This window comes from Triturus cristatus, chromosome 7 (genome assembly GCF_964204655.1).
Source record: "Triturus cristatus chromosome 7, aTriCri1.1, whole genome shotgun sequence".
Taxonomy (NCBI): domain Eukaryota; kingdom Metazoa; phylum Chordata; class Amphibia; order Caudata; family Salamandridae; genus Triturus; species Triturus cristatus.
Window position 1 is genome coordinate 12,488,144 of NC_140590.1, and position 17,928 is coordinate 12,506,071.

At 47.5% G+C, this 17,928-nt stretch overlaps 1 protein-coding gene across 4 annotated transcripts in view; it reads right to left on the reverse strand.

Annotated features, from left to right (window-relative positions):
* Positions 1-17,928, reverse strand: part of LOC146808685 (E3 ubiquitin-protein ligase CBL-like) — a 417,764-nt gene that overhangs the window by 103,488 nt on the left and 296,348 nt on the right. For all 4 annotated transcript variants that reach the window (XM_085615485.1, XM_085615487.1, XM_085615486.1 and 1 more), the window contains exon 9: positions 225-338. In XM_085615485.1, the coding sequence (XP_085471611.1) occupies positions 225-338 (114 nt within the window). The remainder of the gene's footprint in view (positions 1-224; positions 339-17,928) is intronic.

The following is a 17,928-nucleotide window of genomic DNA, read 5'->3' on the forward strand; positions in this document are numbered from 1 at the left end:
CATGGCTCAGTGATAGATACAGTAAGTAGCCAATGGCTCAGTGACAGATACAGTAAGTAGCCCATGGCTCAGTGACATCAGGAAGTAGCCCATGGCTCAGTGATAGATACAGTAAGTAGCCAATGGCTCAGTGACACATGCAGTAAGTAGCCAGTGGCTCAGTGACACATGTTATTAGTGGCCCATGGGTTAGTCACAAAGCTGTAAGTATTTCATACACCTACCGCAGAGGAGGCGATGGCACTGACATCCGGATGTACACATGCAACGTGCCGGATGAGTAGGTCCTGGCGACGAGGGACGGGCGGAACCACCAATGCACATGGAGGTCTGTCTTCCTGTAAGCGGAAGGGGAGGGTCAAATGGAGGGTAAAAACAGAGAACTGAGGGTCAGAAAAAGTGGATTGAAGGTTACAAACTGAGGAATGAGCGTTATATACAAAATCAAGGAATCACACAGAAATGGCCCAAATTTACTGCAAAGAGTTTTCAAAATGAAGGCTCTCAGGGGATTCACTGACCTTGCGCTTCACTGACTATCAGACTGTGGAAAAGAGAGACTCATTCTCTGAGGATTCAGTGACTGACGGATTCACTGGCTTTGAGACAGTGGAATGTAGAGACTCCTAGAGGATTGACTGACTGTGGAAATTGGAGACTCCCAGAGATTTCACCGAATGTAGGATTCACGGACTGTCAGACTGTGGAAAGTAGGGACTCTCAGAGGATTCACTGACTGACAGAATAAATGACTGTCAGAACGTGGAAAATAGAGACTCTTATAGGATTCACTGACTGTCGGATTCACTGACTGCCAGAGTAACTGACTGTCAGACTGTGGAAAGCAGAGACTCTCACAGTGTTCAGTGACTGTCGGATTCAGTGACTGTGGAAAGTAGAGAGTCTCAGAGGATTCACTGACTGTCAGACAGTGGAAAGTAGAGAGTCTCAGAGGATTCACTGACTGTTGGATTCGCTGACTGTCATATTGTGGAAAGTAGAGAGTCTCAGAGGATTTACTGACTTTCAGACTGTTGAAAGTAGAGAGTCTCAGAGGATTCACTGACTGTCAGGCTGTGGAAAGTAGAGAGTCTCAGATGATTCACTGACTGTCAGACTGCGCAAAGTAGAGAGTCTCAGGATTCACTGACTGTCAGACTGTGAAAAGTAGAGAGTCTCAGAGGATTCAATGACTGTCAGACTGTGGCAAGTAGAGAGTCTCGAGGATTCAATGACTGTCAGATTCACTAACAGTCAAACTGTGGAAAGTAGAGAGTCTCAGAGGGTTCAGTGACTGTCGGATTAACTGACTGCCAGATTAACTGACTGTCAGACTGTGGAAAGCAGAGACTCTCACAGTGTTCAGTGACTGTTGGATTCGGTGACTGTGGAAAGTAGAGAGTCTCAGAGGATTCACTGACTGTCAGACAGTGGAAAGTAGAGAGTCTCAGAGGATTCACTGACTGTCAGACTGTGCAAAGTAGAGAGTCTCAGAGGATTCAATGACTGTCAGACTGTGCAAAGTAGAGAGTCTCAGAGGATTCACTGACTGTCAGACTGTGCAAAGTAGAGAGTCTCAGAGGATTCACTGACTGTTGGAATTGCTGACTGTCGTACTGTGGAAAGTAGAGAGTCTCAGAGGATTCACTGACTGTCAGACTGCGGAAAGTAGAGAGTCTTAGAGGATTCACTGACTGTCAGACTGTGTAAAGTAGAGAGTCTCAGAGGATTCACTGACTGTCAGACTGTGCAAAGTAGAGAGTCTCAGAGGATTCACTGACTGTCAGACTGTGGAAAGTAGAGAGTCTCAGAGGATTCACTGAGTGCCAGATTAACTGACTGTCAGACTGTGGAAAGCAGAGACTCTCAGTGTTCAGTGACTGTTGGATTCGGTGACTGTGGAAAGTAGAGAGTCTCAGAGGATTCACTGACTGTCAGACAGTGGAAAGTAGAGAGTCTCAGAGTATTCACTGACTGTCAGACTGTGCAAAGTAGAGAGTCTCAGAGGATTCAATGACTGTCAGACTGTGCAAAGTAGAGAGTCTCAGAGGATTCACTGACTGTCAGACTGTGCAAAGTAGAGAGTCTCAGAGGATTCACTGACTGCTGGAATTGCTGACTGTCATACTGTGGAAAGTAGAGAGTCTCAGAGGATTCACTGACTGTCAGACTGCGGAAAGTAGAGAGTCTCAGAGGATTCACTGACTGTCAGACTGTGCAAAGTAGAGAGTCTCAGAGGATTCACTGAGTGCCAGATTAACTGACTGTCAGACTGTGGAAAGCAGAGACTCTCAGTGTTCAGTGACTGTTGGATTCGGTGACTGTGGAAAGTAGAGAGTCTCAGAGGATTCACTGACTGTCAGACAGTGGAAAGTAGAGAGTCTCAGAGTATTCACTGACTGTCAGACTGTGCAAAGTAGAGAGTCTCAGAGGATTCAATGACTGTCAGACTGTGCAAAGTAGAGAGTCTCAGAGGATTCACTGACTGTCAGACTGTGCAAAGTAGAGAGTCTCAGAGGATTCACTGACTGTCAGACTGTGCAAAGTAGAGAGTCTCAGAGGATTCACTGACTGTCAGACAGTGGAAAGTAGAGAGTCTCAGAGGATTCAGTGACTGTCAGACTGTGGAAAGCAGAGACTCTCAGAGTGTTCAGTGACTGTCGGATTCGGTGACTTTCAGACTGTGGAATGTAGAGACTCCCAGAGGATTGACTGACTGTGGAAAGTGGAGACTCCCGATGGAGTCAGTGACTGTCAGACTGTGCAACGTAGAGAGTCTCAGAGGATTTACTGACTTTCAGACTGTTGAAAGTAGAGAGTCTCAGAGGATTCACTGACTGTCAGACTGTGCAAAGTAGAGAGTCTCAGAGGATTCACTGACTGTCAGACTGTGCAAAGTAGAGAGTCTCAGAGGATTCACTGACTGTCAGACTGTGCAAAGTAGAGAGTCTCAGAGGATTCACTGACTGTCAGACTGTGGAAAGCAGAGACTCTCAGAGTGTTCAGTGACTGTCGGATTCGGTGACTTTCAGACTGTGGAATGTAGAGACTCCCAGAGGATTGACTGACTGTGGAAAGTGGAGACTCCCGATGGAGTCAGTGACTGTCAGACTGTGGAAAGTAGAGAGTCTCAGAGGATTCACTGACTGTCGGATTCACTGACGATGCTCCTTTCTCCCATTCAATCCACCCTTGAGAGCCCTGAATCATTGTTCCTACCTGGGGAGCAGGATGAGGTGGCCTAAGTTGGGATTGCATTTGAGTGCCCACCGGTGGCTTTTTCCTAAGTTCCAATTCCACAAGCCCTTCTACCATTTTAAGGTCCTTAAGCCAAATTTCAATATAGTCAAAAGGCCCCCATTCCACAAAGGCTTGTTGGATCTCTTATTGGACAGAATATCTTTGTGCATTAATGAGTGGCAGTTCAGTATGGCTCTTATATAATGAACGCATTTATTGGATAGCGAATCCCCATCCTCCCTCAATGCCCTTAGCCAATTGTGTGACCTTAGTCAAATATATACAATTCAGTCTCTTACTGTGGGCTTTTTGGGTCTTCCGAGGCTGAGAAATCGCACCCTCCTGCGCTGTATGTGGGGGACAAAGATCCCCTCTAGAGGTCAGACCGGCACCAACCATACTTGGGTTTGCATCTATGGTTTGCGCTCTAGGGCATAAAGATTTTCCAGAAGAGGGTGGAACCTGGGGAGGGGGTCGTGCAGAATACATTTCTGGAGCTAAGCACATGTCATACCTTACATTCTATGGGGTGGGTAATTGACAACAGTTACCCCATCCCTATTTAGGTAGAGCCTATGGCTGCGCGCATGCGCTGCATGGGAAATCAACCTCTTGGAATAACTTCATCTTCAGTAGAAGCTCGTGCGTGTGGTGCTTAGATTGTAGGAGAGTATGATCTGCTTCACATGGGTACCCCCACTTTCTGCTGGTGTTTCACTGTTTTTTTACCTTAGTCTGGCTGTGGCCCTGCTAATCAGGACCACAGCCTAGCTGCTTCCTCTCTAAAATGGTTGTATGTACATTAGGTACAAATCTAATTGGATTCTGGAGTGCCTTATAAGCCCCTAGTATATGGTATACTATGTACCTAGGGCATAGGTACCACAGAGGCCTACCAGGGGTTGCAGCATATATTATGCCACCCCTGGGAACTGGGTAAGGGTGTGCTTGCACCCCTTATCGTGGTATAGGCTACCTATCTCACTACCCTATACAGTCACATATAAACCTATAATGCACTCCTTTGGCAGGCCTTGACAATCCTGAAGACAGAGTGCTTGGTTTTATGTGAGAGGGTGCCCAAGCATGAGCTGAGCCCCTCTGCAGCTTTCGGAAATACTTCCTTATGGCTGTTCGGTGATACAGCCATACCATATACTCTTAAGTGCATTATAACCTCACTGTAAATGTTAACTTTGGGATGGCTGCATCAAAACATGTTGTGTTTGATGTCAAACACTTTGGAATACTACCATCCGCCAATTCTGGCGGCGGGGGTAGCATTCCACCCTTCTAGAGGGAGAGAAATGTTCACACTGGCTAAACCTGGTAGGATTTTCCAGAGCCCTTGCATCACAAAATGGATGCCTCTGCCACAGACACGGGTCTGGCCTCCTGCTGCTGACCGAATCTCCGGCAGGGGAGGCCTGGACAATAGGTTTCCTGTCACAGGGAGGTGAAACCACTTCCCCAGACAGGCAGATGTGTATTGGGGCTGGGCGGGAGCACTCTCTGGTGCTTTGAAGACCTGCACTGGAGGCACACTTGGTGTCCCTGTGCATAGTCCAGTTCAAACCGGTTGCAGGGGCTACCTGCCCCTGCTCTGAAGTGAAACTGGACAAAGGAAATGGGTGTAACCATCACTCTTTCCAAGCCCACCCATAGGTGGGGCCTTAGAGTTAGTCCATCCCCTAAACTTACTATAAGTATAGGAATCCAGTCCTAGGACTTGAGATTACCCTGGACGAAACTCTGCAACAAATATCCTGGACCTTCAACATTCTCCTTTAACTAGAAGACTGAAGAAATCTCCCTTGGGGTCAAGGAGTGACTCCCCTGCTTGGCAGGCACCAAAGAAGCAACTGACCGGTCTGCATCGCTGATACTCCCGCCGGACACCGCAGTCTTTACATCACCTGAGGTTGATTTCCAGACTTCCTCGAGGCTACCCTGAGTCTGCAGCAAAGCTGAGGCCTGTGGCTATCGTGGGTGACGTGGAACCGTGACCCCTGGACACCGTGATCTTTTGCAGCAACACTATCTTCCTGGACATCCTCGAAGTTTTCCTTTGGGCTCCGAGTAGCCCCAGCCTTGAGCACCTCCTGCACCGAAGATAGTTGGCCTCCACTCCACGAGTGACCCGTGGGCCAACTTCAAGTGCGACCGCTCGAGGCTCCTTCGCGATCACTAGCCCGTTGGCTAGCAGGTCCCCATGAAGGCAACTCCTTTTCTGCCTGGGCTTTCCTGGTTGCTCCAGATGTGCCCTTACTTACCCTCACTGGGTGAATCCCTCAGACCTTGCTGGTCTGCACCGCAGTCCTTTCTCTATATTCCAATGACTTGCCGTTGCCAGGGCTTGTTAGGTCCATTCTGGTCGCTGACACGGCAGCACTCGACAGACTTCGTGGGACAGCAAGAATCCTTCTCGTGGACTTCGTCGACGCCTCCTGGACCTCGTGGCTGAAGAGTCAATACACCCATCAACTCACCTGAAGCACCCGATATCTGTGGGCATTGGTCCATCCTGCCCTCGGTCACTGGCTAGTGACCCCGACTCTGTCCCCTTTGCTTTCAGGTTCCTTACATCCCAGATCCAGGCTTGGACACTTCTCCTCTTCACGGCAGCAGCAGTTCCTTGCAGGCTCCCATTGAAATAGACGACGCGACCCGACACCAAAAGACACCTATGCACCTAGCTTCCCTGGGTGAGGTAACTCGAGTACTCTGGTACTCTCGTGGGTGCTAGCCCTAAAACTTCTTAAGTCCAAGCGGTTTCGGTCCTGACTTGTTTAGAAGTGTCCCTAATCTTTAAATTTCCAACCGCGACATTGCCCATAGAAGATAACGGGAACCCGCGGTTGTGTTTACACACTGCATACAGTCCCCGTGGGTCCCCTGTGTCACTACCTTGGGCGGTTCCTTGGGGTCCCAGCGATTGTAGAGGCTCTAGGCCTTGTGTCTATTCCAGTTGTGGTTCTTATACCACTTTCTTGGTATATGGTTTAGTACGCCCCTAGGGCCCAAACGTGTATTTGTGCTTTTACTGATGCTTAAACAATTGTAACCAAAGTACTTCGAACTCCAGTCTCAGAAAGAGACTAGAGGGGTGTGTTTTATCTTAAATACATATATTTTAAATATATACCTGGTGTGGTTGTCCTTTCATTAGATCATTCAAGAGATTATAGACTGGTAAAACAAGCTGTTTTACATTCCTTCAAGACTTAGCCTGAAGGCTGCTCTCCATAGCTACCACTAGGATAGCTTTCAATAAAGGTTGTCTTTAACCTATCACCATAAGGGGTTGTTTGGACTGATACAAAGTGCCCACTAGAACTAGTGGACAGCATATATCAGGCCACCGTCTCACATACATGCTATTGATTTTTGCGTCTGGCTTCAGCACCCAATTAGCCAAAAGCGTGTGGATGTCCCAGCTTTTCCTGAAATGTTCACTCCCAGAGTGTTTTGCTCTCGGGAGCCAGCATTGGTGCGCAGGGGCCATCGGGTTTGGGTCAGGTTTCGATGGCAGGGGCATCAGCTGCATTCCTTACAGCGCGCGCCCGCACCACTCCCGGTCTTGCTTTTTGTGTGTTCTTTGTCTAATCAGATAGTGAACCCCTCCCGCTCCCCCTTCCAACGCTTCCCTCGAGCCCCCTTCATTATATCCAAGTCTCTGGCCGTCGCACAATTAAGCGAGGTCACGGAGCAGCGAGCTTTCTTGTTTCCCAAAGCTTATTGTTTCCGAACAATTATGCCTTTGCTACAACGTCTATGGCGCTGCCGTTCACTTCAAGGCACTTGTGCCTGGTTGGCAGCGTCTGTGGTTCGTACGGTGCAGGCGACAGTGTTGGTGGCGCTGCAGTGTAGATGGCAGTGCCTGTGGTGGTGCACTGTATTTCATGGATCGCTGCGGCTTACACGTGTGTCTGCGGTCTGGGCGGCAGTGTCTTTGGATGTGCACTGCATTTCATGTCTAACACACGTGCCGGTCTCCGCTGACTGCTGTGCTCTCAGCAGCGGGACAGGCTCTTTTCTCATTCCATACACTTAACGCATGGACAAGTCTCACTTGACACTGCAGTAAGGAGGCCACAGGGCCAGAAACGCCCACTGCTGCCGGAGGCCTCTGGTCTCGACATGTGCATGTGTGCAACTGGTATGTTGCAAGTTCAGCGCCATGCACTGCTGTGCACGTCGTGCTGACTCACTGCCTCTATAAAAAGGCAAGTTTGGGGTACAGCCAGGCAGGTGAGGTGCTTTGGTTTAGAAAGAAGCACTACTCAGCAGTGGCCCAACGCAAAATTATTCCTCTCCCCCCGCACAATGTGAAAAGGGAACCTCCAGCTTCCCATAACTCACATATATTCATTTACTTTGGGCTTAAGGGGCCCCACAAGATAGGTTGGGGTCCTGAAGACTCTGGGGGCCCCTGTACCTCAGGGGACAACATGCAACTTAACAAAGCACAGACTGCTGCTGGGCACCACTTCTCACGCGTGCCCAGGGGTAACTTACACACACGAACTGCGGTTTTATCCAGACTGTAGGAGAGTAGGATCTGCTTCACAGGGGTACCCCCACTTTTTGCTGGTGCTTCACTGTTTTTCGACCTTAGTCTGGCTGTGACCCTGCTAATCAGGACCACAACCTAGCTGCTTCCTCTCTAAAATGGTTTCCATGTACATTAGGTACATATCTAATTGGATTCTGGAGTGCCTTATAAGCCCCGATTGTATGGTATACCATATAGGTACCTCAGAGGCCTACCAGGGGCTGCAGCATGTATTATGCCACCCCTGGAAAGCACTCCAAAATGACACCACAGGTCTGATACTGCAGCCTGGGTAAGGGTGTGCTTGCACCCCTATTGTGGTATAGGCTACCTATATCACTACCTTATACAGCCACATATAAACGTATAAGCCATTCCTATGGCAAGCCTTGACAATCCTGAAGGCAGAGTGCTTGGTTTTGTGTGAGAGGGTGCCCACGCATGAGCTGAGCCCCTCTGCAGCTTTCGGAAATACTTCCTTATGGCTGTTCTGTGATACAGCCATACCATATTCTCTTAAGTGCATTATAACCTCGTGGTAAATGCTAACTTTGGGATGGCTGCATCAAAACATGAGGTGTTTGGTGTCAAACGCTTTGGAATACTACCGCCCCGCCAGTCCTGGCGGCGGGGGTAGCATTCCACCCTTCTAGAGGGAGAGACATGTTCACACTGGCTTAACCCGGTTAAATCTTTCCAAAGACCTGGCATCACTAAATGGATGCCACTGCCACAGACACGGGTCTGGCCTCCTGCTGCTGAGGGAAACTCCGGCAGGGGAGGCCTGGACAATAGGTTTCCTGTCACAGGGAGGTGTAACCACCTCCCCAGACAGGCAGATGTGTATTGGGGCAGGGTGGGTGCATTCAGAGAATGCTTTTGAGACACTGCCTGGGGCACACAAGGTGTTCCTGTGCATAGCCTGGTTCAAACCGGTTGCAGGGGCCCTGCTCTGGCGCGAAACTGGACAAAGGGGAAGGTGTGTAACCACCCCCACCCCAGATCCACCCATAGGTGGGGCCTTAGAGTTAGTCCATCCCCTAAACTTAGTATAAGTATAGGAATCCAGTCCTTAGGACTTTAGATTACCCTGGACGAACCTCTGCAACATATATCCTGGACCTTCGACTTTCTATCACGACTAGAAGACGAAAGAAATCTCCCTTGGGGTCAAGGAGTGACTCCCCTGCTTGGCAGGCACCAAAGAAGCAACTGACCGGTCTGCAATTCTGAAGCTCCCGCCGGATGCCGAAGTTTCTGCATCACCAGAGGTGGATTTCTGGACTTCCTCGAGGCTACCCTGAGTCCACAGCAAAGCTGAGGCCCGTGGCTATCGTGGGTAACGTGGAACCATGACCCCTGGACACCGTGAACGTTTGCAGCAACACTATCTTCCTGGTCCTCCTCGAAGTTGTGCTTTGGGCTCCTAGTATTCCCAGCCTTGAGCACCTCCTGCACCGAAGATTGTTAGCCTCCACTCCACGAGTGACCCGTGGGCCAGCTCCACGTGCGACCGCTCGAGGCTCCTTCGCGATCACTAGCCCGTTGGCTAGCAGGTCCCACGAAGGCAACTCCACTTCTGCTGGGGCTTTTCTGGTTGCTCCAGACTTGCCCTTACTTACTCTCGCTGGGTGAGTCCATCAGACCTTGCTGGTCTGCACCGCAGTCCTTTCTCTGATTTCCTGTGACTTGCCAAAGCTTGTTGGGTCCTTCCTGGTCGCCGACACCGCAGCACTCGACAGACTTTGCAGACAGCTCAAATCCAGCTTGTGGACTTCGTCGACGCCTCCTGGACCTCGTGGCTGGAGAGTCAAGACACCTATCAACTCACCTGAAGCACCCGACATCTGTGGGCATTCCATCCTGCCCTAGGTCACTGGCAGGTGACCCAGACTCTGTCCCCTCTGCTTTCAGGTTCCTTACATCCTAGATCCAGGCTTGGATCTCTTCGGACTCTTCACCTCTTTCCGGCAGCAGCAGTTCCTTGCAGGCTTCGATTGAAATCGACGACGCGACCCGACACCAAAAGACACCTATGCACCCGGCTTCCCTGGGTGAGGTAACTCGAGTACTCCGGTGCTCTTGTGGGTGCTAGCCCTAGAACTACCTAAGTCCAAGAGGGTTTGGTCCTGACTCGATTAGAAGTGTCCCTAATCTTGAAAATTCCAACCGCGTCATTCCCCATAGAAGATAATAGGAACCCGCTGTTGTGTTTCCACACTGCATACAGTTCCCGTGGGTCCCCTGTGTCACTACCTTGGGTGGTTCCTGGGGGTTCCAGCGATTCTAGAGGCAATAGGCCCAGTGCCTATTACAGTCGTGGTTCTTATACCACTTTTTAGGTCTCGCGAGCCAAAGGCTCGAAGAGACATTTTATATGTGGGTTTCTCAAAGTGCTACCCACACTTTTGGCTGGCCTAAACCTTGAGTGCACGAGAACACATGCACGTGCACAGCTGCTCCTCTGCTAATTGCATTCCCCCCTCCCTTCTCACCCAGTCCTTGGATGCTCTGCTCAATTACTTTCACTTTCGCGCTTTGACCTTTGCATTCCCCCCTCCCTTCTCACCCAGCCCTTTGATGCTCTGCTGCATCTCCCTCCTCCCTGGGCCTGAAGGGAGATAGAGACATCCTCCTTAATTTTTGTTTCCCCTCTGAGCCCGAGAACACATCGGGTCCTGTTGATCAACTCTGAACTCCGATACATTGCTCTCAAGTGACCGTCTGTCAGAGGAAACAAGCAGCAGGCACTTAAATGACCTATGGGGCCCCAATAATGCTAAACACTACGAAAATCAGATAGAAATCTGTACAAACCGAAAATCAGATAGAAATCTGTACAAACCAACACGAGTCACATGCCATGTGTGTAACATAATTCCACTCCTCCCTACGTGACTCCACTCCACACAATGGCATTCCACATCACACAATTGCACTCCAAGTTACACATCTGCCCTTCATGCCACACAATTGCTCTCCCTGCTGCACAATTCCATGTCTCACAATTCGACTCCACATCACAGAATCCCACGCAACCAAGTTCCACGCTACGTAGTTCAACTCCACACCACATAATTTAATGCCATATATTACCCCTCCAAGTCACATAATTCCACTCCACCTCTTTTCAATCCACTCCATACCACATCATTTCACCCCATGCAACATAATTTCCATGCAACACAATTCCACATCTAAGAATAACGCTCAGGCCACAAATTTCCACTCACACAATTCAATGCCACATAATTCTACTCCATAACACAGAATTCCACTTCAGTGCACAACATATAAATCCACATCATGACACATACTATGCCACATAATTTCACTCCCTACAACATAATTCCACTCTGTGTCACTTAATGCATCTTCCCTTTCGTGCCACATGATTCAGATCAACATATTTCCCCTCAACTCAATTCCTTGCCATGCGACACAATTGCACGTCACGTACAGCCATGCCACATTATTATACTATATGCCACACACTTTCAGTCCAAACCACATAATTCCACACCACGTCACATAATTCCACTCCACATCAGTTAATCCCACTACACACAATTGCACTCCATGTCACTCTGTGGCACTCATCACAATTCCATGTCTCAAAATTACACTCCATGGCACACAATTGCACGCCATACAATTTCACACCACACAATTCCATGCCAAAGAAAACAGCACCACTTAAAGCCAATCCATGGCATGTAATGCCATGCCACACAATTCAAATCGACATGATTTCGGTTCCATACCACGTAATTCCACGGCACGTAATTCCACTCAACACCACACAATTCATTACCATGTCACATAATTCCACTCCAGGCTATATGGTTTCCACTCCACTCAGTGACACTCCATGTCACCCTATTGCACTCCACATCACACAATTGCATTTCACGACACACAATTCCACGGTGCACAATTCCACTCCAGGAAACACAATTTCACTCCATGCAACACAATTCGGCACCACACTATTCAACTCCATGCCACCGAAGGGCACTCCACCCTCATATTTCCAATCCAAGCCACATAATTCCACTCCATGTCGCACAATTCAAATCCTCTCAATGCCGCTCAATACCATGCAACACAACTCTTCTCCACATACTTTCACGCCACCTAATTCTACTCTACATCACATAATTCCACTAGTCAACACCCCACAATTCCATGCCACACAATTCAACTCCAGCCCACACAATTTCACTCCATGCAACATCACGACTCCACATCATGCAACATAATTCCACTCCATGAGACATAATTCCACTCCATACCACGTAATTTCACATTGGACCACACTCTACCACCTAAATTTAAGATCCCCAAACCAAACTAATTTCACACCACACAATTCCACACCAGACAATTCCATGCCACACCATTCCATGTCACATCTCATAATTCTACTCCACAGAGCATAATTCCACTCCTTGCCACCTAATTCTATGCCACACCACTTGATTTCACACCATGTCACATAAATCCACTTCACGGCACTTAATTCCTCTCCGCACAATTGCACACCACGTCACATACTTGTAGTTCACGCCACACAGTAACATGTCTATCTCAGTGAATGCAAACAAATTCCACTACACAGAATTACATGCAAAATAGAGTGCTCTCCACTTCTCATAAATCCACACCACATAATTCCATTCCATGGCACAGAATTGCATGCCACATAATTGCATACCACACCCCATAATTCCACATCACATCACATAATTCAACTCCACACCCATACTTCCTCTCCGCAGAATTGCACTCCATGTAACACAATTGCATACCACGCCACACAATTCCATGTCTCACAATTTCCCTCAACACCCCACAATTGGAGGACACACCAAACAAATCCACACCAATTAATTCCATGCCACAACACATAATTAGACTCCATGGAACGTAATTCCATGCCGCATAATTCCACTCCACTATTAATGAATCCACTCAATTACATAATTCCACTTAGCGGGACATAATTAAAATCCACCACATAATATCATTCAAGCCCACATATTTACACTCCATTCCATGACACATACTTCCATTCCTCTCAACACAATTCCATGCCACACAATTCAATGCCACACAATTACACTCCACACCATATAATCCTACTCCACGCCATGCCAACTAATTCCACACCACATCCCTTAATTCAACACCATGCCACATATTTTAAATCCAGGGAACATAATTCATTTCCATACAATTGCAGTCTATGCCACACCACGCAAAACAATTTCACAACTCACAATTCAGCTCCATGCCACACAGTTCCAAACCACTCGACATACTTTAATGCCACAGAATTTCACCCCACACAAAAAAAATTCACTCTGCATATTTCCACACTACTTGACACCACGTATTTCTAGTCTCCAGCTTTCTCTCTATCCCTCACTTAAACCCTCTTTCTCTGCTCACAGTATACCTGTCTCTCTACCCATCGCTCTCTATACTCACTCTATTCCTCTCTGTACCTCTAGCTCTAAACCTCTCTCTCCAGCTTTCTCTCTATCCCTCTCTTAAACCCTCTTTCTCTACACCTCTTAACCCTGTCATCATGCCAGCTGCAGTTATAGAAAACATCCTGTAAAACATCACACCTCCTCTAGGTCAGCCAAAAGGGTGTCTACATCTCTATGTATCAGCAGGAGTTAATCAATGGAAATACGTTAGAATATTTTATCTAGGGGACGTGTCTCAAAGATTGTTTATTATATGCCAGGAGGGGTATGTCATAGGGGGAAGTAGACACGCAAGAATGTACCCATGTTCTGCCGGGTAACTGGAAAGAGGCTCTTGCCAGGGGTGAGACGGAGAACACACGAGCCTGTTCCTCGGATTGACTCCCCCTCCCTTCTCTCCTGCCAGCTGCAGTTATATAAAACATCCTGTAAAACAGCACCCCTCCTCTAGGTCAGCCAAAAGGGTATCCACATCTATCTGTATCAGCACGAGTTATTCAATGGAAATACGCTAAAATATTTTATCTAGGGGACGTGTCTCAAATATTATTTATTATTTGCCAGGAGGGGTATGTCATGGGGGGAGTGGACACGCATGAATGTACCCAGGTTCTGCAGGGTAACTGGAAAGAGGCTCTTGACAGGGGTGAAAGACGTGAGTGCTGCAGGGCACACTGGCCACAGCTGACGGACCCCTGTGCTGATAAGAGATCGCATTGAAGCAAGGCCGACATGCAGGCCCTGCTAAGAAACTTTAGCCGTGACCAGTGACATATACACAGCCATAAATAAGTGCCAAGGCAATCGGCAAGCTGACCTTTGCTCATTTTCGCCGCTGCCTCCCTTCCTCCACAACCACCCCCCACCCCCCAAACCCCATTGCTTCTTTACGAAGCCTCTGTCTGGATTGATCTCTCTTGGAGTCTGCCATTTACAATAAAAAATTATTTAGTTACAAGAACATTTGGGTAAACTGTCCAAGGAACATAGAGGCCTGTCAAAAGACGCAGAGACAGCAGAGAGAGCCATCCTGCATGCTTAATGCTTTGGCAGGCATCAATTTCCAACTTGATGCGAACTTCACTCAACTGCACACACACACACGCACTCACACATTCACACACACGCATTCATTTCTACTTTTATTTGTTCTGCAAAGAAAGTTTAGCCGTGAGTAGGTAGATATACACAGACATACATCAGTGCCAAGGCGATCGGCCAGCTGCCCCGTGATACTTTTCTCAGCTGCCTTCCCTCCTCCACAACCATCCCCCCCCACCACCCCCAAAACCCCATTGCTCTCTGCCTCAATGTAAACATGCACGCGCTCTATATATTTACAAAGAACAAGCATGGGAGGTTTTAGTCTGGACGAAACTCTGGGTAACCTGGAGACAAGGCAAACTTTTCAGAATAATTATTCCTCCTCCACAAGCGCATGAAGCCGGATTCTACAGCTCCTTCCTCTCTGCTGGGAACAGACAACAGGCGCCACTGTGCCACACGGCAGACAGAATTACTTTCACTTTCGCGCTTTGACCTTTGCATTCCCCCCTCCCTTCTCACCCAGCCCTTTGATGCTCTGCTCGCATCTCCCTCCTCCCTGGGCCTTAAGGGAGACAGAGACATCCTCCTTAATTTCTGTTTCCCCTCTGAGCCCGAGAACACATCGGGTCCTGTTGATCAACTCTGAACTCCGATACATTGCTCTCAAGTGACCGTATGTCAGAGGAAACATGCAGCAGGCACTTAAATGACCTATGGGGCCCCAAGAATGCGAAACGCTACGAAAATCAGATAGAAATCTGTACAAACCAACACGAGTCACATGCCATGTGTGTCACATAATTCCACTCCTCCCTACATGACTCCACTCCACACAATGGCATTCCACATCACACAATTGCACTCCAAGTTACACATCTGCCCTTCATGCCACACAATTGCTCTCCATGCTGCACAATTCCATGTCTCACAATTCGACTCCACATCACAGAATCCCACGCAACCAAGTTCCACGCAACGTAATTCAACTCCACACCACATAATTTCATGCCATATATTACCCCTTCAAGTCACATAATTCCACTCCACCTCTGTTCAATCCACTCCATACCACATCATTTCACCCCATGCCACAAAATTTCCATGCAACACAATTCAACATCTCATCGTTCCACTCGTGCCACAAATTGCCACTCACACAATTCCATGCCACATAATTCTGGTACATACCACATAATTCCACTTCAGTGCACAACATATAAATCCACATCATGCCACATACTATGCCACATTATTTCACTCCCTACAACATAATTCCACTCTGTGTCACATAATGCCTCTTCCGTTTCGTGCCGCAAATTCAGATCAACATATTTCCACTCAAAACAATTCATTGCCATGCGGCACAATTGCACATCACGTAAATCCATGCCACATATTTGTACTATATGCCACACACTTTCACTCCACACCACATAATTCCACACCACGTCACATAATTCTACTCCACATCACTTAATCCCACTCCACACAATTGCACTCCATGTCACACAGTGGAACTCCTCACAATTCAATGTCTCAAAAGTTCACTCCATGGCACAGAATTGCACGCCATACTATTTCACACCACACAATGGCATTCCACATCACACATTTGCACTCCAAGTTACACATCTGCCCTTCATGCAACACAATTGCTCTCCCTGCTGCACAATTCCATGTCTCACAATTCGACTCCACATCACAGAATCCCACGCAACCAAGTTCCACGCAACGGAGTTCAACTCCACAACACATAATTTCATGCCATATATTACCCCTCCAAGTCACATAATTCCACTCCACCTCTTTTCAATCCACTCCATACCACATCATTTCACCCCATGCAACATAATTTCCATGCAACACAATTACACATCTCAGAATTCCACTCAGGCCACAAATTTCCACTCACACAATTCCATGCCACATTTTTCTACTCCATACCACATAATTCCACTTCAGTGCACAACATATAAATCCACATCGTGCCACATACTATGCCACATAATTTCACCCCCTACAACATAATGGCTATCTGTGTCACATTATGCCTCTTCCCTTTCGTGCCACATAATTCTGATCAACATATTTCCCCTCAACTCAATTCCTTGCCATGCGACACAATTGCACATCACGTACATCCATGCCACATTAGTCTACTATATGCCACACACTTACAGTCCAAACCACATAATGCCACACCACCACACATAATTCCACTCCACATCAGTTAATCCCACTTCACACAATTGCACTCCATGTCACACTGTGGCACTCATCACAATTCCATGTCTCAAAATTACACTCCATGGCACACAATTGCACGCCATACAATTTCACACCACACAATTCCATGCCAAACAAAACAGCACCACTTAAAGCCAATCCATGGCATGTAATGCCATGCCACACAATTCAAATCAACATAATTCGGCTCCATGCCACATAATTCCACGGCACGTAATTCCACTCAACACCACACAATTCATTACCATGTCACATAATTCCACACCATGCTATAATTAGCACTCCACTCAGTGACACTCCATGTCACCCAATTGCACTCCACATCACACAATTGCATTTCACACCACACAATTCCACGTTGCACAATTCCACTCCATGCAACACAATTCTGCACCACACAATTCAACTCCATGCCACCTAAGTGCACTCCACCCTCATATTTCCAATCCAAGCAACATAATTCCACTCCATGTCGCATAATTCCAATCCTCTCAATGCCGCACAATACCATGTCAAACAATTCCATGCAACACAATTCTTCTCCACAATTTTTCACGCCACCTAATTCTACTCTACACAACATAATTATGCGCTAGAATTCTACTATATGCCACACACTTTCACTCAACACCACATAATTCCACACCACGTCACATAATTCCACTCCACAACACTTAATCCCACTCAACACAATTGCACTCCATGTCACACAGTGGCACTCCTCACAATACCATGTCTCAAAATTTCACTCCATGGCACACAATTGCACGCCATACAATTTCACACCACACAATTCCATGCAAAAATTATTTGCACCACTTAAAGCCAATCCATGGCATGTAATGCCATGCCACACAATTCAAATTTACATGCTTCGGTTCCATGCCACATAATTCCACGGCACATAATTCCAGTCAACACCACACAATTCATTACCATGTCACATAATTCCACTCCATGCTATATGGTTTCCACTCCACTCAGTGACACTCCATGTCACCCAATTGCACTCCACATCACACAATTGCATTTCAAGACACACAATTCCACGGTGCACAATTCCACTCCAGGCAACAAAATTACACTCCATGCAACACAATTCGGCACCACACAATTCAACTCCATGCCACCGAAGGGCACTCCACCCTCATATTTCCAATCCAAGCCACATAATTCCACTCCATGTCGCACAATTCAAATCCTCTCAATGCCGCTCAATACCATGCAACACAACTCTTCTCCACATACTTTCACGCCACCTAATTCTACTCTACACCACATAATTCCACTAGTCAACACCCCACAATACTATGCCACACAATTCAACTCCATCCCACACAA